This window comes from Callithrix jacchus, chromosome 11, assembly GCF_049354715.1.
Source record: "Callithrix jacchus isolate 240 chromosome 11, calJac240_pri, whole genome shotgun sequence".
NCBI lineage: Eukaryota > Metazoa > Chordata > Mammalia > Primates > Cebidae > Callithrix > Callithrix jacchus.
The window spans coordinates 98,463,287-98,489,060 of record NC_133512.1 but is presented as its reverse complement, the minus strand read 5'-3'; the positions used below and the strand labels follow the sequence as shown (position 1 = coordinate 98,489,060).

The 25,774-nt window shown below is 49.5% G+C and overlaps 2 protein-coding genes across 4 annotated transcripts in view; one reads left to right on the top strand and one right to left on the bottom strand.

Annotated features, from left to right (window-relative positions):
- The window catches only part of LOC118143751 (uncharacterized), a 9,910-nt gene extending 3,023 nt beyond the window's left edge, over positions 1-6,887 (bottom strand). The window contains exons 1-3 of one of the 3 annotated variants that reach the window (XR_008473450.2): positions 5,917-6,221; positions 2,504-2,663; positions 886-937 (exon numbers count right to left, since the gene is read on the bottom strand). Coding sequence is in view for 1 of the 3 variants with exons in the window: in XM_078343552.1 (XP_078199678.1) it covers positions 6,228-6,860 (633 nt within the window). In the remaining 2 variants the exon portion in view is untranslated. Of the gene's footprint in view, positions 1-885; positions 938-2,503; positions 2,664-5,916 lie in introns of all 3 variants that reach the window. The other 2 variants (XR_013524168.1, XM_078343552.1) reach the window with 2 other exon arrangements.
- Positions 6,312-25,774, top strand: ZNF783 (zinc finger protein 783). The gene is made up of 6 exons (XM_002751894.6): positions 6,312-6,469; positions 10,268-10,666; positions 10,755-10,881; positions 11,033-11,158; positions 20,660-20,788; positions 22,314-25,774. Exons 1-6 carry the CDS (start codon positions 6,446-6,448, stop codon positions 23,102-23,104), a joined length of 1,596 nt encoding a protein of 531 aa, XP_002751940.3. The 5' UTR covers positions 6,312-6,445; the 3' UTR covers positions 23,105-25,774.

The window sequence follows — 25,774 nt, the reverse complement described above, 5'->3', positions numbered from 1 at the left end:
GCATGCATAGTTCACAATAGGGTTCATTCTCCTATGGGAATCTAATGCTGCTGCTGATCTGACAGGAGGCAGAGCTCATCTGCGGTGTGGCCTGGTTCCTAACAGTCCACAGACCAGTACTGATCCATAGCCCAGGGGTTGGGGCCCCCTGCTATAAGGTATGGGATTGTTAGAGAGAACGTGGAGGGAGTCATCGTAGGGCTGGTGCTGTGCAAGTGGTAGCTTCATCAGGAAAACCTTCGGAGTTTCTTTCCTAAGTTTCTTCTGCAGTCTTCCCTTATTCTTAAGCCTTTGCCTTACAGATAACCCCTCTGTCCATCTCGTCCTTAGTTGTTATTACTTCCTGGTTGTTGAGTGTTTTAATGTGACCAGCCTTGGGCCTTGTATAGTGGGGAAAAGTGAAGCACAGAATATGGTCCTATGTCTCCAATAAAGTTATGTTTTCCTTGAGGCTTGGAAATAATTGTATCAAGCAGTTGGACTCCTGCTGACACTTGTTGAATACTCGTGTACTAGGCACTGTTTATTTCCATGAAAAGAAATCCTCATGCAGTTCTGCTTGGTGAGTATGGTTTTAACTCGTTTTCCATATGAGATGTGGGAGGAGACCTGAGAAGTGAAGTAAGATGGCAGAGGTGATGTAAACCCAGGCTATCTAGCTTCAGAGCTGGGGTGCTATTGCTTCTGCAGTTAAGAACTCAGTGCCAAAGCTGGATTCTACTCCCCGAAGTGTGGGCTCTGCTGGTGGCAGCAGCATCCCCTAGGGGTGTGATGGTGTAGACTCCAGCTCCACTCTAGACCCCCGAATCATAATCTGTCTCAACAAGCTCTCCAGGCGATTCTGTGCATGCAGAGGCACTGTCCTAAGGAATACGAAAGATTCACCTCTTCTTGCCTGCTTCTGCCATCCTTCATTGAAAGCCTGTTCTGCTGGGTGCTGAGGAGAAAACAGGAAATGGATGGTCAGAAGGACAGGGATGATCAAGTTAGACAAATTGAAGTCAACACAGGGAAGACTTAAATATCAAATGTTAGTGACTCATCTATCCTGCCTTTTCTGTCCTTCCTATTCCCACAGTTAAGGTGCTAGTCATCATTCACCCGAGCTTTTCAGTAACCAGTAGGTCTTCTGCTCTTAATCGCATCCTTTTTGATTCCAGAGTTAATGTCCTTGCATACAGCTGGATGTCGACTTTCCTCAAAACCTTTTGGTGGCTTTCAGCAGCTACTGATAATGACTTTTAGTATAGAACTCAAGACTCTGACAACCTTCCCCACTCTGCATTTTTCCTCCTTCCTTTCTATGCTGCTGCTACCTTGGACTTTCTGTCATTTGTTCATTTTTTTTTTTTTTTTTTTTTAATTTTTGAGACGGGGTCTCATTCTGTTGCCCAGGCTGAGTGTGCCATCATGGCTCACTGCAGCCTTGACCTCTTGGGCTCAATGGATCCTCCTATCACAGCCTCCCGAGTAGCTTGCCCTACGGCTGGCACCAATCATACCCAGCTGATTTTTGTACCTTTTGTAGAGACAAGGTCCCACTATGTTGCCCAGGCTGGTCTCGAACTCCTAGGCTCAAGCAATCCTCCTGCCTCAGCCTCCCAAAGTGCTGGGATTGCAGCTGTGAACCACCACGTCCAGCCTCCTGTCTTACTGAATAAACCATGCTCCCTCTCGTTCTGCAGTGTCCTTTCTCTGAACCAAACACTATTTTTCACTGTTCCGGTTTATAAGCACCTTCTGTGAAAGCTTCCCTCATCCGTTTCTTTCATTGAACAAATACATATTGAGCCCCTATTATCTAGGCACTCTTTTAAATACACATCAATGAACAAAATGAAGATCTTTGCCCTCAATGAGTTTATGTTCTTTCAAAATCAGTTTTCTTCCTTTACTGCACCTTTGCAAGCCCTTTCCTAGATGAGCACAGTATTCCATTCTGCCTTTGAGTTTGGTCTCTCACAGATACCTGAGTATCCTCCCTGTGCAGAATTCTACAGAGCGGGGTACAAGGATAAATCTTGCTCTTGGACTTACAGGCTGCTAAAGGGATAGAATAGTAATGTCTTCAGATAAGTGAGGGAAAAGGCTATAAGGATTCAGAGAACAATGATATTAGATCTGAGACATTGGGGAAGGCTTTGTGACAGGTGGTATATTAACCGCCTTTTAAGGATGGGAGGAAGGACATTCTAAATGGATGAAACATGACCAAGTCAGGAGACATGATGGGGCAGGTACAGAAGAGGAGTTCATCCAATTTGGGGAGGGTGGGGTTTGAGAAGAGAGCAATGAGTGTTAGGGTTGGGTCAGGCTTCAGGGAGTCTGGATTTTATTGAGTTGGTAATGGGGAGCTGAAGAATTTTGAGCAAAAGAGTAATCTGATTCTAGGTGTGATTTGGGAATACTAATTAGGATTATATTGTAATTTTTTGGGGGGTTGGGGCATGGGGTATGTTAAAAGGTTTTGAGTGAGACCAAGGAAGAGCCAGTGAGGACCTACCTGACTGACTGGGTTTAGCTGCAGTGGGAAGGAAGCAACAGACAAGACCAAGAAACAGTCACAGGATGTGGTGTTGTGCAAAGGAGGGACCATGTGTGAATCCCGTCAGCCTCCACAGCTCTCAGCATAGGTGCTTGGCACATAGATGCTCGGCAAACATCTGTTGAATGAAAAAGTACAATAGGAAGCTCAGTGTTGTCTGAAATAGGGAAGGCTTCTATGGAGGAAGGATGACTTGGTCGTACTTCGGGTCTCCCTGTACTAATGCTTCTATTCCTAACATGTTCTTTTGTTTTTTTTTTTTGAGACGGGGTCTGATGCTGTCTCCCAAGCTGGAATGTAGTGGCATGATCTCTGCTCACTGCAGCCTCTGCCTCCCAGGTTCAAGTGATCCTCCTGCCTCAGCCTCTCCAGTAGCTGGGATTACAGGCACATGCCATCACACCTGGCTGAATTTTTGTATTTTTAGTACAGACAAGGTTTCACCATGTTCACCAGGCTGGTCTTGAACTCCTGATCTCAAGTGATCTACCTGCCTTGGCCTCCCATAGTGCTGGGATTAAAGGTGTGAGCCACGGTGCCTGGCCCCTAACACTTTCTGTGTGGGTCCACCTCCTAATCTAAATTACATTCCTGGATTGCAGGATGAGGAAGCCACAGAATTCTGTCTCTGACCTGCCCCTGTCTCTTGGCTGAGGATGTTCTGGTGGCAGTACTGGCACTTGAGTGTGCTGACCTCCTGTTGAGTGATGCTAGGTGCTACTTTGGTGCCCAAACTGTGAGAACCCCACCTGCAGCGGAGGCTGATGACTGGCTGTTTCAGAGTGACTTGCACCTTGGTGGAGTCCCACTTGTTACTCCACAGGCTGGGATGTTGTCAGTTCACCCAGAGATATTCAGGTTCTGGAAATCTGATCCCCCAAAAAGCAAACTCATGGAGACAGATTAATAATTAAAGAAGAATGTACGCCGGGTGCAGTGGCTCATGCCTGTAATCCCAGCACTTTGGGAGGCCAAGGTGGGTGGATAGCCTGAGATCAGGAGTTTGAGAACAGCCTGGCCCGGCCAACATGGTGAAACCCCGTCTCCACTAAAAATACAAAAAATTAGCTGGGCATGGTGGCAGGAGTCTGTAATCCCAACTACTCAGGAGTCTGAGGCAGGAGAATCACTTGAATCCGGGAAGCAGAGGTTGCAGTAATCTGAGATCGTGCCATTGCACTCCGGTCTGGGAAACAAAGAGCAAAACTCTGTCTCAAAAAAAAAAAAAAAAAAGGAATTTAAATTTATATCAGAGCTACAGCTGGCTTGACACCCTGGCTGATCTGCTTAGAAACCACATTATGGTGCAAAGAGTTTGATTGCTTATTAAATATATTTATAAAATCAGCATGGGAATGGGAGGCAGCTGTGGGATCCTGATAAACAGTGCCACGGATCTCAAACTGGTCACCAGACCAATCAAACCAGCATTACCTGGGAACTAGTTAGAATTGCAAATTCACATCACTTTCGTTCCCTCCTGCTTCGGACCTAGAAATGTTGAGGTTTGTGCCTAGCATTCTGTATCTTTTTTTTTTTTTTTTGAGACGGAGTCTCACTCTTGTTACCCAGGCTGGAGTGCAATGGCGCGATCTCGGCTCACCGCAACCTCTGCCTCCTGGGTTCAGGCAATTCTCCTGCCTCAACCTCCTGAGTAGCTGGGATTACAGGCACGTGCCACCATGCCCAGCTAATTTTTTGTATTTTTAGTAGAGACGGGGTTTCACTGGGATTACAGGCTTGAGCCACTGCGCCTGGCCAGCATTCTGTATCTTAACAGCACCCTCAGTGAACATGGTGCACACTCAAATTTGTAGAAACTTTTTTCTAAAAAATGAAGACCAGCTGTGAAACATTATAGCAGTCTTCCCTGAACAGAGCTCACTAAACCCTAGCATTTTCTGCTCCAGTCCATTTTCCTGATCCTTTTCTTTCTTTTTCTTTTTTTTTTTTTTGAGATGTTGCCCAGGCTGGAGTGCAATGGTGCGATCTCGACTCACTGCAACCTCTGCCTCCCGGGTTCAAACGATTCTCCTGTCTCAGCTTCCGAGTAGCTCACTACCATACTCAGCTAATTTTTTGTATTTTTTAGTAGAGACAGGGTTTCACCATGTTGGCCAGGCTGGTCTCAAACTCCTGACCTCAGGTGATCCATCCGCTTCAGCCTCCCAAAGTGCTGGGAGTACAGGCCTGAGCCACTGCACCCAGCTTGTTTTCCTGACCCTTTCTGTTTGCATTGGACCGTAACTATTATTTTATAATCCTTAATAGATTGGGCGGATCCCTGATGAGATGCTAGTTGCTCTTAATGTTTTTAGTGCATATTTGCAGTTTTGTTTGTGGCTTAGGTTGGGATATTTCTTCTTTTTTCTTGTTTTAATGAGACCCATTCTCACTCTGTCGCCCAGGCTGGAGTGCGGTGGTGCGATCTGGGCTCACTGCAACCTCCACCTCCCGGGTTCAAGCGATGTTCTTGCCTCATCTCCCGAGTAGTTGAGATCACAGGCGTGCGCCACCACACCCAGCTAATTTTTGTATTTTTAGTAGAGTAGAGACAGGGTTTCACCGTGTTGGCCAGGATAGTGTCGATCTCCTGACCTCGTGATCCACCCGTCTCCGCCTTCCAAAGTACTGGGATTACAGGTGTGAGCCACCGCGCCCGGCCAGGTTGGGATATTTCAACAAGAATTTCCAAAATGAATAATGCCAGATATTGATTTGATTTGTTACCTTAAAGTAACACGTCCTAACCTTTTCCCAAATTCTAGGGGTGCACCTCACTTAGGGTCTCTGTCTTTTTTCTATGATAGCCAACCACACTTTTGCTTGGCTCAAATATTTGTGAAAATAATTTCTCATCCCCCTAAAAAAGAAAAAGCTAAAACAAAAACAAAACCAAAAAACCCTGAACAAACCCAAACGCGGAAAGAACAAAATTACAGATTTCTAGTGGGAAGAGTTTGCCAGCTTATTGGACAAAGACTGTGAGATGAATGGGAAATGCAGAAAAGACAAAACAAAGCTTCAACTGCATACAGCACATTTAGCTGAATATGCCTCAGCACAAGCCGAGGAAAATGGGCGCTGGGGTTTATTCAAGACGCCTCAGGGCCTAAACGAGGGAAAGACTGATTGACACTTGAGGTGTCCGCAGCCTGGACCAAAGCTACGGTAGGGTCCCCGTGGGTGGCTGAGGGCTTTCCTGGTCGGGCCCCGGGAAGAAGGAAGGGACCCCAGAGCCCCCAGGAGGGGAGGCCAAGCTTAGGAAAAAAAAAATCCTACAATCTTCACGTTTGTTCTGTAAAACTTTAAAAAGAGAGATTAAAACGTTCATTTAAGTTTCCCTGGCTTCTCCCTGAGTACCCATGTACCCTTTTTTCTTTTTCCGACTCATAGTTCCGTGGTGCGTGGGAGGCGCTGCAACAGGAGGCCCCGGCCAGGGCCGCCCCGCTTCCCCACGCAGCTCTCCCTCGCTGCTCCTTCCCCCAGCCTTCTCGGCTCCCGCGTGGCACGCGGAGAGGGGTTGGGCGCCGCGCCGGCCCCGGAGTGGCTTCCGCCTGATGGCACTCCGCCCCGGCGTCGACTCCCACGCGCCGGGCGAAGCTGGGAGGCCGCACCTGGGTCCCGGACTCTGCGGGCGCTGAAGGCCTTGGGCGGGCGCTATAGGCCGCGGGCTGCGGTCCTACGGGCTGCAGGGGGCGCTGTGCGGGTCCTCGGGCCCCGCCGCCGAGCGCAGCTGTTTTTTTAAAGGGCCAGCGGGGCATGTGGTTTGTCGCGGCCGCCAGGCAGGAGCTCCCACCCTAGGCGGCTCCCGCTTCGCTTCCGCCGTCGCCGTCTCGCCGTCTCGGGCCGGACAGGCCGGCTCCAGGTACTGCAGCCGCGCGAGGGACGCGAGCAGCCATGGCCGAAGCGGCGCCCGCCCTGGTAAGCGCCCTGGGCCGGGCGGACTCCAGGACGGCCCAGGCCGCCGCCGCGTGAGCCCGCGCGAGGGACTCTGGCCGCGCGCGGCCGCCTGGCGAAAGGGCTCTGCCCGCAGTCTCCAAGCTCGCCGTCCCCGGCCCATCGCCCAACCCGCGTCAGGGCTTGAGGTCTGTCTGCAGCCTGCCCGCCGGCCTCCGATAGCATTGACCGGGCTGCCCAAACGCCCCCCGACGTCAGCGACTGAGGACCCTGTCGGACCCTCTGCGGCCTCTGCCAGGCCCCGCGCCAGAGTCACGCTCGGCGACGAGGAGGCCGCGCCTCGGATGCATTGTTCCATTTGCGGCCCCGAGGCTCCCCCACGGCAGGCAGGGCGGGCAGGGGCAGAATCGGACATTCGAGGAGGCTGAGATGGGAAGGGACTAGCTCCGGGTCACGCATCTAGCAGAGGCAGGAGCCTCACACCGGGGCAGGGACTTTGGAATTAGACCACTTTAAAACGCCTTATATTCTACTTTTACCTAAGAGAAAGATATTAAGTGTTGTTTACAAGAGAGATTACAGATTAAAAAAAAAGATTACTGAGCAGATTTTATTTTAAAATTTCATTTTATTTTTTGAGAGTCTTGCTCTGTTGCCCAGGCTGGAGTGCAGTGGCATGATCTCTGCTCACTGCACCCTCTGCCTCCCAGGTTCAAGCGATTCTCCTGCCTCAGCCTCCCAAGTAGCTGGGACTACAGGTGCCCACCACCACACCTGGCTAATTTTTGTATTTTTAGTAGAGATGGGGTTTCATTATGTTAGCCAGGCTGGTCTCGAACTCCTGACCTTGTGATCTGCCTGCCTTGGCCTCCCACAGTGCTGAGATTAGAGGTGTGAGCCACTGTGTTTGGCCATTTTAAAATTTAAAAATTATATATATAGGTATATTATATATATATTTTTTCAGACAGGGTCTCACTCTGTCACCCAGGCTGGAGTGCAGTGACATGATCTCGGCTTACTGCAACCTCTGCCTCCCAGGTTCAAGTGATTCTCTTGCTTCAGACTCCCAAGTAGTTGGGGTTGTGGGTGTGGGTGCCTGACTTCTTTACATATAAATAAATATATATATATGCACATATATATATATATATACACACACACACACATACATATATGTGTATATATATATATATATAATTTTTTTTTTTAAGTATAGACAGGGTTTCAGCATGTTGGCCAGGCTGGTCTTGAACTCCTGACCTCAAGTGATCCACCTGCCTCGGCCTCCCAAAGTGCTGGGATTACAAGCGTGAATCACCAAGAATGACTTGCTTTGTTTTTTATTTGTGCCATGTTGTTCAGGCAGGTCTTGAACTCCTGGGCTCAAGCGAACTTTCTGCTTCTGCCTCCTAAAGTGCTGGGATTACAAGGGTGAGCCACCGAGCTAGGCCAGTTTAGCAGATTTTAGAATGTTGGCTTGATATTGTGCAGTATGTCCAAGTGGGAGAATATAGTCCTTTGGGTATTTTTGACGTATTGGAAAAACGATGTAAAGAGCTCAATAGATGATAACTACAATTATTAATACACCTCACTGAAGGTTTTGAAACCTTGATTTTTCTGGATACTTTTATTAAAGTAGAACTTCCTCTCCCTCCTCTTTAGTGAGTGAGTGTGGTGAACATCTTTTTGGGTTCCCTGAGTGTAAGGGAGAAAAAAAGGTTGGGGATTCTGGAGGTTTATAGCCCTGTTCCCTGGGAAGAGGGGGCCCTGGAAGGTGACATCAGCCACTCCGCCTAGCCTGGGTCTCGCTGCTTCACTACCTTTCTGATCATTTCTGTCCACCTGCTCCTTTCTCGAGCCTTGCAGCATTTGAGATCCAAGAAACTCCCCAAAAGGGACAGATTTGCTCTGGACTCGTTAGCCCATCCAGTCACACTGTTATTTGTAAGTATTTCTATACAGAATTTTTATGCTGGAGAAGGAAGAACCACATCAGTTTTTTCTGCATCTTCATTGTACATTTACTATGATAGGTGTTCAGTAATTGTTACTGAATGAGTGAAGTGATTATAGATTGTTAATGCTAAGAAAGAAGAGCAGTGAAAGCCTCTAGGATACAGTGTCTAAGCTAGAATTTTAAAGATGAGAGGAATTCAGACATGCAGAGGATGCATAGTGAGAGCTGATGTGAAGGTGGAGGAGGGCTGAGTGGGCCCTCAGAATCCACAGGAGGCTGGCATGGCTGGAGCCTGGCACGAACTGGATGACTCTAAGGTCAAGAGAGGTCAACTGGGCCATGAAGAAGTCTAGATCTTATGCTAGCTACACTGGGAAGCTATTGAAGAGTTTTAAGCAGGAGACTGAAATGATCTGTGTGTGTGTGTGTATGTGTATGTATGTGAGATAGAGTCTCGCTCCATGGCCCAGGCTGAAGTGCAGTGGTGCGATCCCGGCTCACTGCAACCTCCGCCTCCTGTGTTCAAGTGATTCTCCTGCCTCAGCCTCCTGAGTAGCTGAGATTACAGGCATGTACCACCACGCCTGGCTAATTTTTTGTATTTTTAGTAGAGAGGGGTGTCACCATGCTGGCTAGGCTGTTCTCAAACTCTGGACATCATGATCTGCCCGCCTTAGCCTCCCAAAATGCTGGGATTACAAGCGTGAACCACTGTGCCTGGCCTGTGTTCTTAAAAGATTACCACTCACTCTGTGGAAAGTGTATTGTTCGGGAGAAGGCTGGAGGTGGGGAAATCAGGTGGGTGGGACCTCAGTGACTCCGGCCAAGCAAGGTAATGGGGACTTGGACTAGACACTGGCAGTGAAGAAGGAGAAACATGGATGGATTTGAGGTAATTTTGAGGTTAGGACCTAGTGGTGATTTAACTGTGAAGGATGAATGAAATGGAGGGATGAGATGTCAATTTGCCTCTCCAGCAAGGCTTGTAGGAGCACCAGCCAGGACTGTGCCGTTGCATGTGCACAGTGAGGGCTCGTGAATCAGACACCAGGGTCAGCTGAGGCACCTGAGAAGCTTTTTCTAAGGCACTAAAGGACAATGGAATCAAAGAGGTCGTGGTAAAAAAGGCCATGAGTTATATACCAGATCCCTGAGCCAGAACCGTCACCGTCATCCACGTCATTGTCTAAGTCTGCTCAGGCTGCCTTACTTAGCTCCTGGCAAGGGCTCTTGTCCTGGTTTGCAGATGGCTGCCTTCTCATTGTGTCCCCACATGGCAGACAACAAGATCATCTCCCTTGTGTCTCTTCTTACAAGGACACTAATCCTATTCATGAGGGCTCTACCTTCATGGCCTAAGTGCCTCCTAGGTGCTCCACCCCCAAATACCAGCATATTGGGGATTAATGCTTCAGCAGATGGATATTGAGGGAGACACAAACATTCATTCCATAACAATCATTGTCATCTTAGCCCTTCGACGTGGGGCTCACGTTTAATATTCATAGCGTGGTACACATTGTGCTAAGTGTGTTGTACCCTAGAAGGGGAGTCACTTGTCTGAGACTTGCTCAAACAAGTGGGGCATGCCCCATCCCCGTAGCTAGTGTATAGGACAGCGGCGGGCTGTGTTTCTTCCAGTTCCCACTTGCTGACACATTGGTCCAGCCACTATCACTTGTGTCACTTAGGCTGGATTCCTAACTGATACCCTAGCCTCTCCATCTACCCCCAGTCTGCTGCTAACTCAGGATCCCAGGTGGAGCTTTACCATGGCAGGTGCCATTTCTGAAGTTTCTTTTTGAGATGGAAGTTTTGATTGTATGATTCTCATAACATCTCTTTTTTCTTGTGAGCAGGCCCCCACGACAGGCAAGCACACAGAGGACCAGAGGCCTTCGATACCTCCCTTGCCCCAGCCAGCTGCTGAGAAGAACTCGTACCTCTACTCCACGGAGATCACACTGTGGACAGTGGTGGCTGCCATTCAGGCCTTGGAGAAGAAGGTGGATTCCTGCCTGGCCCGCTTGCTGACTCTGGAGGGGCGCGCGGGGACAGCCGAGAAGAAGCTGGCCGACTGTGAGAAGACAGCCATGGAGTTCAGGAACCAGCTGGAGGGCAAGTGGGCCGTGCTGGGAACCCTCCTGCAGGAGTACGGGCTGCTGCAGAGGCGGCTGGAGAACATGGAGAACCTGCTGCGCAACAGGAACTTCTGGATCCTACGGCTGCCCCCGGGCAGCAAGGGGGAGGCCCCCAAGGTAGCCCTGGGACGCCCTGGGATGTGGGAGTCTGAGGGGCTGAACCTGTGAGCGTGTGGGTGAATGAGTGCGACACTTCTGGTTTCAGGTGCCTGTGACCTTTGATGATGTGGCCGTGTATTTCTCTGAGCTGGAGTGGGGCAAGCTGGAGGACTGGCAGAAGGAGCTCTACAAGCATGTGATGAGGGGCAACTACGAGACGCTGGTCTCCCTGGGTAAGGCCGCAGAGGGAGGCTCTGGGCCTCTGTGCACAGGTTGTGTGTGGACAGTCTGTGTCTTCACTTTGCTTTTTGGTACTTGGGCCATCCCTGCATCTCTGTGGGCATCTGGGATCCAGCTCTTCTGCATTTCTTTTTCTGTGCACAGATTATGCCATCTCCAAACCGGACATCCTCACCCGGATAGAGAGGGGAGAGGAGCCTTGTCTTGACCAGTGGGGCCAGGAGAAGGGGAGTGAAGTAGAGGTGGCACATTCAAGGATGTCGGGCACTGGTGAGTATAGGAGCAAGATGTGGTGGGGCGCCAGGGGCCAGTGGCACCACAGCCCATCCTCTCAGGCTTCCCAGACAATCAGGGAGGCCAAGAAGGGAGCATAGGCCATTAACCCAAAGTGGGGCCACTCTGTACCAGGCCACCCTGGGCAAGAGTGGCTGGCAGGCTGAGAGCCATAGTATTTCTACATATGTCTGAGGTGGACCATCACACTCACCTTACATGGTTGTGTTGACTGCGTGACGAATGATAAGCATGTAACACTGATCACTCTATCATAGTGGGGTCTTAGTAATGATAATATCTCCACAGCAGCTCTACTGCCTCCTGGCATCTTCAGGTGTGTCTATGTCCCTGATATTGCTTTTGCCCCCAATTGCAGTCCCACAGCCCCAGCCTGCAGCAGGAAGGCCTGTCATGTCCTTCTTCCATTTGCCTACATGGGCCCTCAGCAGGAGCGCCAGGCATGCCTTGTCCTTGTAGCTGCTGAATAGGACAGTGGTTCCAAAGGACTGCACATCACAATCCTCTGGGGGGCTTTTTTTTTTCAATTAAATTTTAAAAAATAAAGTAGACCAGTACAGTGAATCTCCAAGTGATTGTCACCAGACCCAACACTGTTCTGGGTTTGTGACATTCGCTTCATCCATCTGTTTTTTTCCCTTTTTCTAAACATGACCACAATACCATGGTCATACCCGAGGAACATCAGAATGTCATTTAATATCCAGCCTTTGTTTTGTTTTCCCCAGTTGTCTCAAAAATGTTTTCTATAGGGCTTTGGATCCTAACTGTTACATACCTAAGTCCACATTTTACATTTGGTTTACGTCTCTGAAGTCTTTAAAAAAACTTATGAAAAATCCCCTCACTCTTTTTCAATAGCTTTATTGAGATATAATTCATATACTATATAATTCACCTATTAAAGTGTACAATTAAATACTTTTAAAAAATTTTCAACTTTTATTTTGGATCCAGGCATACACGTGCGGGTTTGTCACATGGGTATATTGCACTAGGTAGTGAGCATAGTACCCGAGTTAGTTCTTCAGTCCATGCTCCGCTCTCTTCCTTCCCCCGTAGTAGTCCACAGTATCTGCTTTTCCAGGTTGATGTCAATGTGTGCTCATTGTTTAGGCCCCAGTTATAAGTGAGGACATGCAATATTTGGTTTTCTGTTCTTGCATTTGTTCACTTAGGATGATGGCCTCCTAAGTTCTTTGCATGCTGCAAAGAACATGATTTCATTCTTTTTTATGGCTATGTAGTATTCCATGGTGTATATGTACCACATTTTCTTTATTCAATCCACCATTGATGGACATCCAGGTCGAGCCCATGTCTATGAATAGCATTGTGATGAACATATGTGTGCATGTATACTTTGGTATAATGATCTATTTTCCTTCAGGTATATACCCAGTAATAGGCTTGCTGGGTCAAATGGTAGCTCTGTTGTAAGTCCTTTGAGAAATCTTCAGACTGCTTTCCATAGTGGCTGAACTCATTTACATTCCGTCAACAGGGTACAGGCATTCCCTTTTTCTGCAGCCCCGCCAGCATGTGATGGTTTTTTAATAGTAGCCATTCTGACTGGTATGGGATGGTATCTCATGGTTTTGGTTTGCATTTCTCTGATGATTAGTGAGGGCGAGCATTTTTTCATGTTTGTTGGCCGCTTGCATGTCTTTTTTTGAGAAATGGCTGTTCATATCCTTGGCCCATTTTTTGCGCTTATTGGTTTAAGTTCCTCATAGATGCTGGATGTTTGACCTTTGTCAGGTGCATAGTTTGCAAATATTTTCTCCCATTCTGTAGGTTGTCAGTTTACTCTGTTGATAGTTTCTTTTGCTGTGTCGAAGCTCTTTAATTTAGTTAGGTCCCAGTTGTCAATATTTGTTTTTGTTGCAGTTGCTTTTGAGGGCTTAGCCAGAAATTCTTTGGCAAGGGTAATGCCGAGAGTATTTCCTAGGTTTTATTCTAGAATTTTTTAAAAAATAATTTATTTATTTTACTTTAGGTGCATACTATTTCTGGCATTTCTCCCCATGTTATCCCTCCTCCCGCATTGTCTCTCCTCTACCCACCCCAACTGTCCCGTGTGTGATGCGCCTTCCCCTGAGTCCACGTGTTCTCATTGTTCAACACCCACCTATGAGTGAGAACATACGGTGCTTGGCTTTCTGTTCTTGGGTCAGTTTGCTGAGAATGATGGTTTCCAGATTCATCCAAGTCCCTACAAAGGACACAAACTCATCATTTTTTATGGCTGCATAGTATTCCATGGTGTATATGTACCACAGTTTCTTTGTCCAGTCTGTCATTGATGGGCATTTGGGTTAGTTCCAGGTCTTTGCTATTGTACACAGGGCTGCAATGAACATATGTGTGCATGTGTCTTTATAGAAGAACGATTTATAGTTCTTTGGGTATATACCCAATAGTGGGATTGCTGGGTCAAATGGAATTTAAGGTCTTACATTTAAATCTTCAATCATTCTTGAGTTACTTTTTGTATATGATGAAAGGTAAGGGTCTAGCTTCATTCTTCTGCACATGTCTAGCCAATTATCCCAACACCATTTATTGAAAAGGGAGTCTTTTCCCCATTGCTTTTTTTTTTTTTTTGGTCACTCTTGTCTGAGATCAGATGGTTGTAAGTGTGCAACTTTATTTCTGACTTTTCTATTCTGTTCTATTGGTCTATGTACCTGTTTTTGTACCAGCACCATGCTGTTTTGGTTACTACAGCCTTATAGTATAGTTTGAAGTTGGGTAGTGTGATACTTTTGGCTTTGTTCTTTTTGCTTAGCATTGCTTTGGCTATTCTGGCTCTTTTGGTTTCATATGAATTTTGGAATTGTTTTTTCTTATTCTGTGAAGAATGATATGAATAGTTTGATAAGAATAGCATTGAATCTATAAATTGCTTCGGGCAGTATGGGTATTTTAACAATTGTTTCTTCCCATCCATGAGCATGGGATGTTTTAAAATTTATCTGTGTCATCTCTGATTTCTTTCAACAGCGTTTTATAATTCTCCCTGTAGAGGTCTTTCACCTTTGTGGTTAGCTGTATTCCTGGGTATTTATTCTTTTTGTAGCTATTGTAAATGGGACCGTGTTCTTGATTAGACTCTCAGCCTGATACTATTCTTGTATGGAGATGCTACTGATTTTTGTACACTAATTTTGTATCCTAAAACCTCACTAAAATTGTTCATCAGTTCCCGTAGCCTTTTGACAGAGTTTTTAGGGTTTTCTAGTTAGAATCATTGTTAACAAGGAGAGAAAATTTCACTTCTTTTCCTATTTGGATGCCTTTTATATTTTTCTCTTGCTTTATTGCTCTGCCTAGGACTTCCTATCATTGGGTGGTGTTTAGTATATTCACAAAGTTGTGCAGCCATCACTACAATGTAATTTTAGACCTTTCTTGTTCCATCAGAAAGAAACCCCATACCTATTAGTAGTCACTATCTGTTCCTCTGCCCACCTGTTGCCCTGCCCCAGGCAGCCACTGATCAGCTTTCTGTGTCTATGCATTTACCCATCTGGAAACTCCATAAAAATGGAATCATACAATATGTGGCATTTGTGCCTGCCTACTTTCACTGAGCATAATGTTTTTAAGGTTCACCCACATGCAGTATGTATGAGTACTTCATTTCTATTTGTGGCTGAGTGATATTCCATCATAAAGATACATCACATGTTGTTTGTTCCTTTGTCAGTTGATAAATTCCCCCCACCCCCCAATTTATTTATTTATTTATTTTTGAGACAGGGTCTCACTCTGTCACCCAGGCTGGAATGCAGTGGCATGATCTCAGCTCACTGCAGCTTTGACCTCGTGGGCTCAAGTGATCCTCCCATCTCAGCCTCCCGAATAGCTGGAACGATAGGCACATGCCACCACCCTGGGCTAATTTTTTGTAGCAGCGGGGTTTTGCCATGTTGCCCAGGTTGGTCTTGAACTCCTCAGCTCAAGTGATCCTCCTGCCTTGGCCTGGATGACTCCCCCTTTAATGCAATCTACTTGTTGACATTTCATTGTCATTTTTAATGCCCACAGTTTAGATTTGGTGTTATTTAATGGTTCTTTTATTTCCTGCACTTCCTATAAATGGGTAGGTAAATCTAGAGGCTTATTTAACTTTAGGTTCAATTTCTTTGGCAAGACTATGTCAGAGGTAGTGCTGCGTGCGCCTGTGTCACATCAGAAGGCACAGAGGTCTGGTTGTCTCTCTTTTTGTGATCATCAGTCTTTTTTTCTTTCTTTCTATTTTTGAGTTGGCATTTCACTCTTGTTGCCTGGGCTGGAGTCCACTGGCGCCATCTTGGCTCCCTGCAACCTCCACCTCCCAGGTTCAAGTGATTCTCCTGTCTCAGCCTTCCCAGTAGCTGGGACTACAGGTGTGTGCCACTATGCCCAGCTAAGTTTTTGTATTTTTGGTAGAGACGGGGTTTCACCATGTTGGCTCTTCAGTCAGCTTGTGGTGAATCCCTTTAGGGCAGTGGACTTCCCTCTGGCCCAGATATGACATCCAAGAACTATGGCCTAGAATTGGGGACCTCAGGAACCTACTTGGTTCTCTGCCTCACTGTGGCTTAGCTGGTACCCAAGATACAAAATAATCGCCTTTCCTCTTCCTTCTGCTTTCCTCAAGCAGAGGGAGTCTCTCCCCATAGCTGCCACAGGTGGTAATGTACTGAGTCACACCGGAAACCAGCATGTCCCTCAGTCTCACCCAAGGCCTAGGGTGATTACCCCTTGGGTACTGCTGCTGTCTACTCAGGGTCCAGTGGCTCTTAATCAGCAGGTGATGGATCCACACAGGACTGGGTCCTTCCCTTCAGGGTAGCAAGTTCCCTTCTGGCCCAGGATGTATCTGACAGCTAGGGTCTGGAATGGGGACCTGAGGATTCTGCCAGGTATCATATCCCACTGGGGCTGAGCTGGTATCCAAATTGCAAGACACAGTCCACTTAACTCTTCCCTTTCCTCACTTCAAGCAGAAGGAAATAGTCTCCCTGGAGCTGTCAGCTGCGCTGCCCGGGTTGAGGGAGGGGTGGCACAAGTACTCCCTTAGCTGTCTCAGCTGATGTTTCACTGGGTCACCTGCCCTCCCAAGTACCCTGGCTCTGAGTCCAGCCCAGTACCAGGACTTGCCCAGGAACTGCAGTCCTTGTGGCCTGGACTACCTTATTAGGACCCCGGAGCACTTTAGCCAACTCTGCCTTGCAGGCTCAAGCAATTCTCGTGCCTCAGCCTCCTGAGTAGCTTGGACTACAGGCATGTGCCACCATGCCCGACTAATGTTTTGTATTTTTAGTAGAGACAGGGTTTCGCCACGTTGGCCAGGCCAGCCTCGAACTCCTGGCTCCAAGTTGATCTACCCATCTCAGACTTCTAAAGTGCTGGGATAGCAAGCATGAGCCACCATGCCTGTCTGCGACTAGGGCTGTTCTAAATGCTCCCTCTGTGGGTTGGTACCAGCTAGGTTATGCCTGGTGTTGCTTTCTGCTGTGACAGGGCAGCACCGAGTCCCGATGCAAAGTCCCACAATCACTACACTCTTCCTGCCTGAAGAGCACACATTCTCTGGTGCCACGTGGCTGTTGCTGGGGGATGGAGGAGGGTTGGTATTTGCAATTCAAGACTCTTTCCTACCCTTTTCAGTGCTGCTTTCCTTCATATGATGTTAGGACCAAGTACTGTGACTGCTTATCTGCTTTTTGGTTTTTTTGAAAGTGTTGAATTTGGTGTTTCTGTTGTGGGGATAATCACTGAGGGTTCTGTTCGACCATTTTGTTCCCTCTCCCCTTTTTTTTGAGGCAAGGTGTCACTCTGTCACCCAGGCTGGAGTGCAGTTGCACAATCATGGCTCACTGCAGTTTTGAACTCCTAGGCTCAAGTGTCTTCCCATCTCATCCTCGTGAGTCGCTGGGACCACAGGCACGTGCCACTATGCTTGGTAATTTTTTAAATTTTTGTAGAGACAGGGTCTTGCTGTGTTGCCCAGGCTGGTCTCAAACTCCTGACCTCAAACAATCCTCTGCTTTGGCCTCCCAAAATGGCGGCATTACAGGCATCAGCCATTGCACCTGGCCCTATTTTTAAAAATATGTTTAAGGGCCATTTAAATTTCTTATTTTGTGAATTATTTTTTTTTTTGCTCTAGGAATCTTTTAAAAAAATGCATATTTCCTAGGCCCACCTGAACCTATTGATGAGATTCCCAGAGGTGCTCCCAGGGGACACTGCTATACTAGCCTAGTACAGGGTTTGGGCTTGGGAACCCCCATTGTAGGGTTCTGAGCCGGGACTTCCTAAAGAGCCAGAATCTCTCTCTCTCTCTCTCTCGTGTGTGTGTGTGTGTGTGTGTGTGTGTGTGTGTGAGACAGAGTCTTGGTCTGTTGCCCAGGCTGCAGTGCAGTGGCGCAATCTCAGCTCACCGCAACCTCCACCTCCTGGGTTCAAGTGATTCTCCTGTCTCAGCCACCTGAGTAGCTGGGATTACAGGGGCACACCACCACACCTGGCTAATTTTTGTATTTTTAGTAGAGATGGGGTTTCACCATGTTGGCCAGGCTGTCTTGAACTCCTGACCTCAGGTGATCTCCTTGCCTCGGCCTGCCAAAGTGCTGGGATTACAAGTGTGAGCCACTGCACCTGCCCCCCCCACCACACACTTTTTTTTTTAAAAAACCACTCTATTCAAAATATATCAGCCCTTTTACTTACAGAGAAAATATGAAAGTAAACATTTGTCCTCCTGACTCCCATAATGAAACCTGTATTCAGAATATGTCCACTTTAAAAAGAAAATAAGGCCAGGCACAGTGGCTTACGCCTGTAATCCCAGCACTTTGGGAGGCCAAGGTGGGAGATCATGAGGTCAGGAGTTCGAGACCAGCCTGACCAACATGGTGAAACCCTGTCTCTACTAAAAATACAAAAATTAGCCAGGTGTGGCACTTTGGGAGGCCGAGGTGGATGGATCACAAGGTCAGGAGTTTGAGACCAGCCTGACCAACATGGTGAAACCCTGTCTCTACTAAAAATACAAAAATTAGCCAGGTGTGGCACTTTGGGAGGCCGAGGTGGATGGATCACAAGGTCAGGAGTTTGAGACCAGTCTGGCCAACATGATGAAACTCTGTCTTTACTAAAAATACAAAAATTAGCCAGGTGTGGTAGTGGGTGCCTGTAATGCCAGCTACTTGGGAGGTTGAGTCAGGAGAATTACTTGAACTCAGGAGGCAGAGTTTGCAGTGAACTGAGATCACGCCACTGCACTCCAGCCTGGGTGACAGAGCAAGACTCTATCTCAAAAAAAAAAAAAGATTTGTAGATTATCAAGCTGAAACCCGGGAACTTTAGCAATCCAATTTTTTTTGTTTGTTTTTGAGACAGAGTTTCTCTCGTTGCCCAGGCTGGAGTACAATGGCACAATCTTGGCTCACTGCAACCTCCACCTCCTGGGTTCAAGCAATTCTCCTGCCTCAGCCTCCGAAATAGCTGGGATTACGGGTGTGAGCCACCGTGTCTGGCCTGTTTTTGGGAGTCCAGTTCTTTCATCCCCCTATAGTTGACGCTTGCCTTCTTGGGGCACTGGTTGTCACTACCATTGGACTACTCTTTTTTTTTTTTTTCTCAATTCCCGTCATTTCACAGGTGAACTTTTACATTTATTTTAGAATTTATTTTTTCTTTATTTTGTGTTCTGAGTGGTATACTCTTGTGTGTAATAGCTGGGCTCATGGCATTTTCTGGGAGACATTGCTGCCGTCTCTCTTGCCATTCTTTCGAAGTAATCTTCAGTGAACTTGCCTTCCTGGCCTGTGCTTCCCTTTATTCATCTGGGGGCACGGGAGGCCAGCGGGCTGTGTGGGGTCTTCACCTGATTGAACCAATGGAAGGGGCATTTTTGGAGAGGCCTGGGACTTTGCCAACTAGGACAAAGCATTGTTCCCTGGAGGCTTAAGTTCAGGAAGATCCGACGTGGTAAATTCAAACCTGGTTTTGGAGGCAGAGTCACTTTTTCCATGATTCTGGGTTTCTTGTCTATTCCCTTCTGATCTGACGCCCATCTGATTTCAAATCCCTCTTGACACCAAGTGGACAAACGTTGTGAGCCGCTTCCTGATTTCATCTCTGACGGCAGCGTTCCATCAGCTCTCTTACTGTTAGCCTTTTGGTCTTAGTTTTTTTCTCATCATCTTTTTTTGCTTAAAAAAAAAATCAGAGCTGTGGCCGGGCGCGGTGGCTCATGCCTGTAATCCCAGCACTTTGGGAGGCCAAGGCGGGTGGATCACGAGGTCAAAAGATCGAGACCATCCTGGTCAACGTGGTGAAACCCCGTCTCTACTAAAAATACAAAAAATTAGCTGGGCATGGTGGCGCACGCCTGTAATCCCAGCTACTCGGGAGGCTGAGGCAGGAGAATTGCCTGAACCCAGGAGGTGGAGGTTGCGGTGAGCTGAGATCGCGCCATTGCACTCCAGCCTGGGTAACAAGAGCAAAGCTCCGCCTCAAAAAAAAAAAAAAAAAAAAGAAATCAGAGCTTCAGCTGGGCATGGTGACTCACGCCTGTAATCTTAGTAGTTTGGCCAAGGCGGGTGAATCGTGAGGTTAGGAGTTCAAGACCAGCCTGATCAAGATGGTGAAACCCTGTCTCTACTAAAAATACAAAAATTAGCTGGGTGTGGTGGCGGGCGCCTGTCATCCCAGCTACTGGGGAGGCTGAGGCACAGAGTTGCCTGAACCCAGGAGGCGGAGTTTGCAGTGAGCCGAGATCACACCACTGCACCCCAGTCTGGGTGACAGAGTAAGACTCTGTTCCCCCCCCCGCAAAAAAAGAGCTTCATTTCTTGTGTGAGAGGACACGTGCTCATTTTGGGGCTTTACCCTTTGAAAGCCTTGCTAACAGCTGGATTGGTTACAGTCACTCTGGGAGGTGGGCGCTGAGTAAACGTGTGTGTGGACTTGAGCCCTAAGGAGTAGCCTAGGATCGAGTACTTCGAAAGACAAATGCTGAGGGGGAAGCCTCGATGTTCCTAAAGCCATATCTTCAGTTGTGTTTCTGCCTGGCCTTGGGTCTCCCTTATGCCCTTAGAGGGGGAAGGGAAGGGAGGAAGGGGGAGGGGGAATCAGAAAAGGGGGAGGGGGAAGAGGAGGAGGAGGGGAATGGAGGGGGAGGGGAGGGACAGGCATGGGGTTTCTCCTTCCTGCCTTAAAATGCCAGATTCTGTCATGACCTGCCTGGCTATCATTACTGTGAATTCCTGTCTGCTGAATTCCTGTGCTGCAGTTTCCTTCTCTGGGACATGTTGCCAGGTGTTCAGTGGGGTCCACCTTATTATCATGCCCTGTGCTGGAACTGAGACCCCAGGATCCCAGTGATTCTGCCATTAGCCTTCCCTAGAGGGTCCTTGGTCACTCGGGCAGGAGACCTCCACGTTGTGTTCAGTGTCACTGATTTGCGTTCTCCAGGCCTCCCTCCATATCCGGAGTACCTCACCAACCCACTCAGCCCTGCCCAGGAGGAGCTGAAAGAAGGGCAGGCCCCCAAGCAGCAGCAGGACTCTGAGGCCAGAATGGCCCCAGCCAGGCTGGGAGCAGGTGAGTGAGGACAGCGAGGCGGCAGGATGAACAGAGTCCCGAGGCAGCACGCAGTTATGGGAGAGATGGCTGGGAGCCTGGTTGGGCTGGGCTGGACAGGCTTTTTGGGGAATGGGCCCTTGAGACAAGCCTAAAAGAAGGTAGGTTTTGGCATTTTCATCATGAGAACAGTCGCAATAGAGGGGTGGGTTCCTCCATGTGTTGGGAGCCTGGAAACACCAGTCCAGCAGGGTGAGGGGAGGGGGTAGAGGGGTGTGTTGGGCCTCCCCAGGGTTCTTATGAGGGTCACTGGACAATGTGTGTCCTGTGCCTGGCGTGGTGCCAGCGTGGTGCTGTTTCTCAGTAAACGCTCTCTTTCTGAAAACCTCCCAGGGCCAGGGAAGAAGGGCAGAGGCACCTGTGGCCACAGCAGAGCCCCACAGGAGCGTGGGAGCCTTTTGGGAGTGGGGTGGGGTTGGGTGGTGGGACCTGGTAAGGGGCCTCCTGAGGGTTCCCTCCCTCCCTCTCCAGCTGCTATCTCCCTGGGGACTGTCGGGACCCAGATCAGTCTGGGGTCCTTCCTGGTCTTTCCCCATTGTGTTCTGGTCTGACTTGGCTGGAAAGGCACTGCATGAAAACCCAGGCATCAGACCCTACACACGTGGTCTGATAATGTTGGAAAAGCTGTTCATATGGTCTTGGCATGGCCAGGCTCGCAGCCCCTCAGGCCCACAGTCTGTGTGTGTTCCCCTGCATAGAGTCTAGCTTCCCTGAGAGGGTGCAGTGCCAGGACCCTTTCTCCCTCACATTAGGGACCCCTGAGAGTTGGGTGCTGAAACTTGGGGTCCGAGGTCTCCAGCACATTGCTGTGACCACCCGCCACTGCCTCAGTTGTTCTTGTCACTGCTGTCTTGGCAGCTCCTTGGCTCCATCCAACCTGGGAGTTGAGTGAGACCCACACAGACCCAGGCAGGAATCTCAGGTCCTAACGCGTACTCTCTGTCACCAGTGAGTGTGGTGCAGGCAGGTCACGGACACTCTATGCAGATTTGTCATGTGGATGAGCAGCTAAGCACAGGCGCAGTACTCACCACCCCAGTCCACAGAGGCCTCTTAGGGTGGTCTGGGGGCAGCCAGGGCCCCTGGGGCTCTTTGTCTTTCACAGATGGTAACTAGTGTCATCAGAACACTTGGGGGTGGGGTCCTGCCAGCTTCTGCTGTGTCCAGGGTCTCTGCTTCTGTGTCTCACTCCAGGTGATCCTGACTTCTAGGCTCCCTGGCTCCTGGCCTTGTAGCGTGATCTCCCCTCCCTGATGTCCTTAGCTTGGCCTCCAGGAATGAGGCAGATGACAACAATCAGGACTGAGTGACAGTGTGAGGCAGTGCCTGTGTGGTGGGGCTCAGTGAGCAGGACCCCTGCAGTGTGCTGTGAGCACTGTGGGGAGACAGCGCCTGGGCTGAGGCTGGAAGCCAGGACTGGGCCGAGTGACCTGGGGGACAGGGTGGTGAGGTCTACTTGGAAACCAACGTAGACTCCTTTTGCCAGGTGGTGGTGTGGCCATCAAGACAGAGGCACAGTCCGAAGACGAGATGAGGCCTGAGCGGCTCTTTCTGGGGGTGTCACGGAGCCAGACTGAGTGTAGAATCCCCCGAGGGCCCAGGAACAGGCGTGGGGGCCCCAGCCGTCATCAGGCCCAGGGCGTACCTACGCGGGCGGGTGAGCCACGGCCACTGGGGCCCCATGGGGAGACGTCCCGAGTCCTCCCCCGCCGGCGGGAGCGGGCGTTCCCCTGCCCCGACTGTGGGCAGAGCTTCCGCCTGAAGATCAACCTGACAATTCATCAGCGGACCCACGTGGAGGAGGGGCGGCGGGAGGCCTCCGGCCGCTCGCCCACTGACTGCGGGGAAAGCCAGGCCACCCTGGAGCCGGGGGAGGTGGTGGTGCCCGGCCCTGTCATTTGCTGGCTCCCAGAGGACCCCAAGAGCTGCCGCTCTGTGGCTGCGGGCCGCGCATTGGCGGTGCGGCGGCCTGTGGCCAGCAAGATGTACCACTGTAGCGAGTGCCTACGCTTCTTCCAGCAGCGCAAGAGCCTGCTGCTGCACCAGCGCTTGCACACCGGCAGCAGCCAGGGCTGGCCTGCCTGCCCCTACTGCGGCAAGACCTTCCGCCGGCCCTCGGACCTCTTCCGCCACCAGCGTATCCACACTGGCGAGCGGCCCTACCAGTGCCCCCAGTGTGGCCGGACCTTCAACCGGAACCACCACCTAGCTGTGCACATGCAGACCCACGCCCGAGGCCAGGCGGGCCCACACTTGCCTGCCCCTGCCCAGGCCTAGCCGCACGGAGGAGGGCTGACCAGACAGGAACCCACAGGGGACTCCTGGCAGGGCCTGCCCACCGTGCCCAACGCGGGTTCCTCATCTTCCTGGGATGGTTTGGAGAGAGGCTTGTTGTTTTTACCCATTCAAATGGGAAGCAGCCACCCTTTCGGTGACAGTGTGTGTGATCAGGTGCCTTGTTTCCTCTCTCGTGTTTACACTCTTTGCTGCCTTTTCTGCATTCCTGACTTGTAAAAGAGTCCTTAAGGCTTAAGGGAGGCCTTATTTTTGATGGGGCCTCTGGTAGGTACCACAGCCAAGAGGACAGAGATCATGGCCCTTCCAGTATGGGGGCGATAGAGACGTTGGGGACCAGGGATTTTTGTTTTGTGCAGAGATCCCTTGCCTGCTGTCACCATGAGAAACAGTAGAGTGGATGGATGGCCTGAAGAAAGGAAAGTCTTCTACTTTGCTATTTTGAAACTTTTTTTCCCTTGTTACAGAGACTTTCAAGTGCTTTTGTAAATGTGTTTAGTTGCTAATGGAACTTGGCCTTTTGTGAAGTTGGAAAGAGCGGGCTTTTCCATGTGGGCTCACAGGGCTGGAAGAGGAGCTGCTTCTACTGCCTGTGGTTCCTTTTTTTTTCCTGAAATGTAGTTTCCCTCTTGTTGCCCAGGCTGGAGTGCAATGGTGCAGTCTCAGCTCACTGCAACCTCTGCCTCCTGGGTCCAAGTGATTCTCCTGCCTCAGCCTCCTGAGTAGCTGGGATTACAGGCATGAGCCGCCATGCCCGGCTAATTTTTATATTTTTGATAGAGATGGGGTTTCATCATGTTGTCCAGGCTGGTCTTGAACGCCGGACCTCAGGTGATCCACCTGCCTTGGCCTTCTGAAGGGCTGGGATTACAGGGGTGAGCCACTGCATGCAGCGCAGCCTGTGGGTTTTGATGGGGATGTCTTGGCCGCCGTCTTGGAAGCAGAGTATCTCCCCAGGTGTGTGTTTCTCTACCCAGAGTGACTCCCAGTATTCCTAGTCCTTACCCCATGGGATAGTCACATCCATGATTTACTTTTGTTGTAAGCTGGGAGGGGAAACTGAAGCCTGGAGTGGGCGACACTTGCCCCCTGCCCAAGGGCTCAGTGTTCACTGGTGTGTAAGATGTATTGACTGGACTCCAGAAGGTACCCTGAGGGGCAGTGCAGGGAGAGCCCAGGAAGCTCCTCCCCTAGAGGAGGCCCCTGGTCTGGCTGAGGCCCACCTTTACCCTGGATCTCCAGGCCTGCTTTTCACATTAAAGGAGGGGCTGTCTCCTCTCGAAGGAGTTCTCCTTTGAGCACTTTGGGCTCTGGAGCAGAGTCGGGCTCGGAGATCTGGGTGAACCCTTCAGTCACTGCTAGTTTCATGATCGTCTTCTGTCAAAGGGGGTCACGGCCCCAGTGTCATGCCTGAGTTGTCAGGGTCAAATTAAGAGGCACTGGGACAAATAGGAAACCTAGCTTTGTGCTTCCTTTCAAATTCAGGACCTCCTTTCTACTCCATTGCAGCCTTTCCCACCAGTCAGAATCCCTCAGGAAGGACCTTTATCTTCTGGAGTGAGTGGCAGTTCCACTGGGTTCAGTGAAAGACTCTCCCACAGGGCTCCGTTCCCTAGGAGTCCTTTGTATTTCAGTGAACAAATTCTTACCAAAGTATGAGACTCGGGCTGTAGAAGTTCAGGCAATAATATGAGGTCTTATGGAGACGTCTTGAGGTCAGCTAGCTTCTGGTGCCTCTCATCACCACTGTGGGTGCTGCCTGTAGAGCAGCCTGGGTGTGGGTGACTCTGAAGCTGGAGTGATGGGACCCCAGCCATCCTTGTACTTTACAGTCTTGTCTGGCACTGAGAAGTGGCCAGCCTTTACGGCTGCTTCTGGGGGCCTCGGTCCCTGGTTGTACCACTTCCTTGCCTGCCCTTCTGACCCTCACTCTTCTCCCAAAGTCTTGAGCAGAGTTGGGGGCTGATGGTAGCCTTGTTGTCATCTCTGGGAAGAGGGTAAGTACACAAGTCAGTGATAGTTCAGCCAGGCTTTCTTGGGTTTGGGAAGAGGCACTGCTCTTCTGTGCTTTGGATCCTGCTTGTCTGCTCTGGAGTCCCCCAACCCTTGCTGGGAGCCTCACAAGTCAGAGGCGGGCTGTCAGCAAGAGCTCAGACAGGATGTGGTGCGAGTGCAGCGGCAGGAGCTAGTCTCAGGTGTTCTGGGGAGATCTCAGGCTAAGAATTTTGCTGAGTTTCTAGCCTTGTTCTTTTTTTAAAATTTGTATACCCCAAATTTTTGCTGAATTGGGCTTGTTTTTCTAATGCCAGGTGCCCCTCCTTAAATATCACAAGGTGCTGATTCTCCTTTTTTCTTTTTTTCATATCAGTGTGCTCAACTTTGAGCTAGGCCTTATGAGTTTGCCTAGCACTCAGAGGTGTTTCACTAACGTTCTTTACATTGAAATGAGTCAACCTAAGCTTTGTGGTGCAGGAGCTGAGGGTGCCCCCGACTCGGTGGGAGACTTGGTTGGGCCCCAAACTCCCCCTGCAGGGTCCTCAGCTTCCTCATTGGTGAAATAAGTGGGTAGGCAACGGCGTTAAACGCCCAAGAGAACTGTGAAGGTGGAAGTCCCTTGCCCTAACTGGTGATCAGTAAACTTGTTGGCATAAA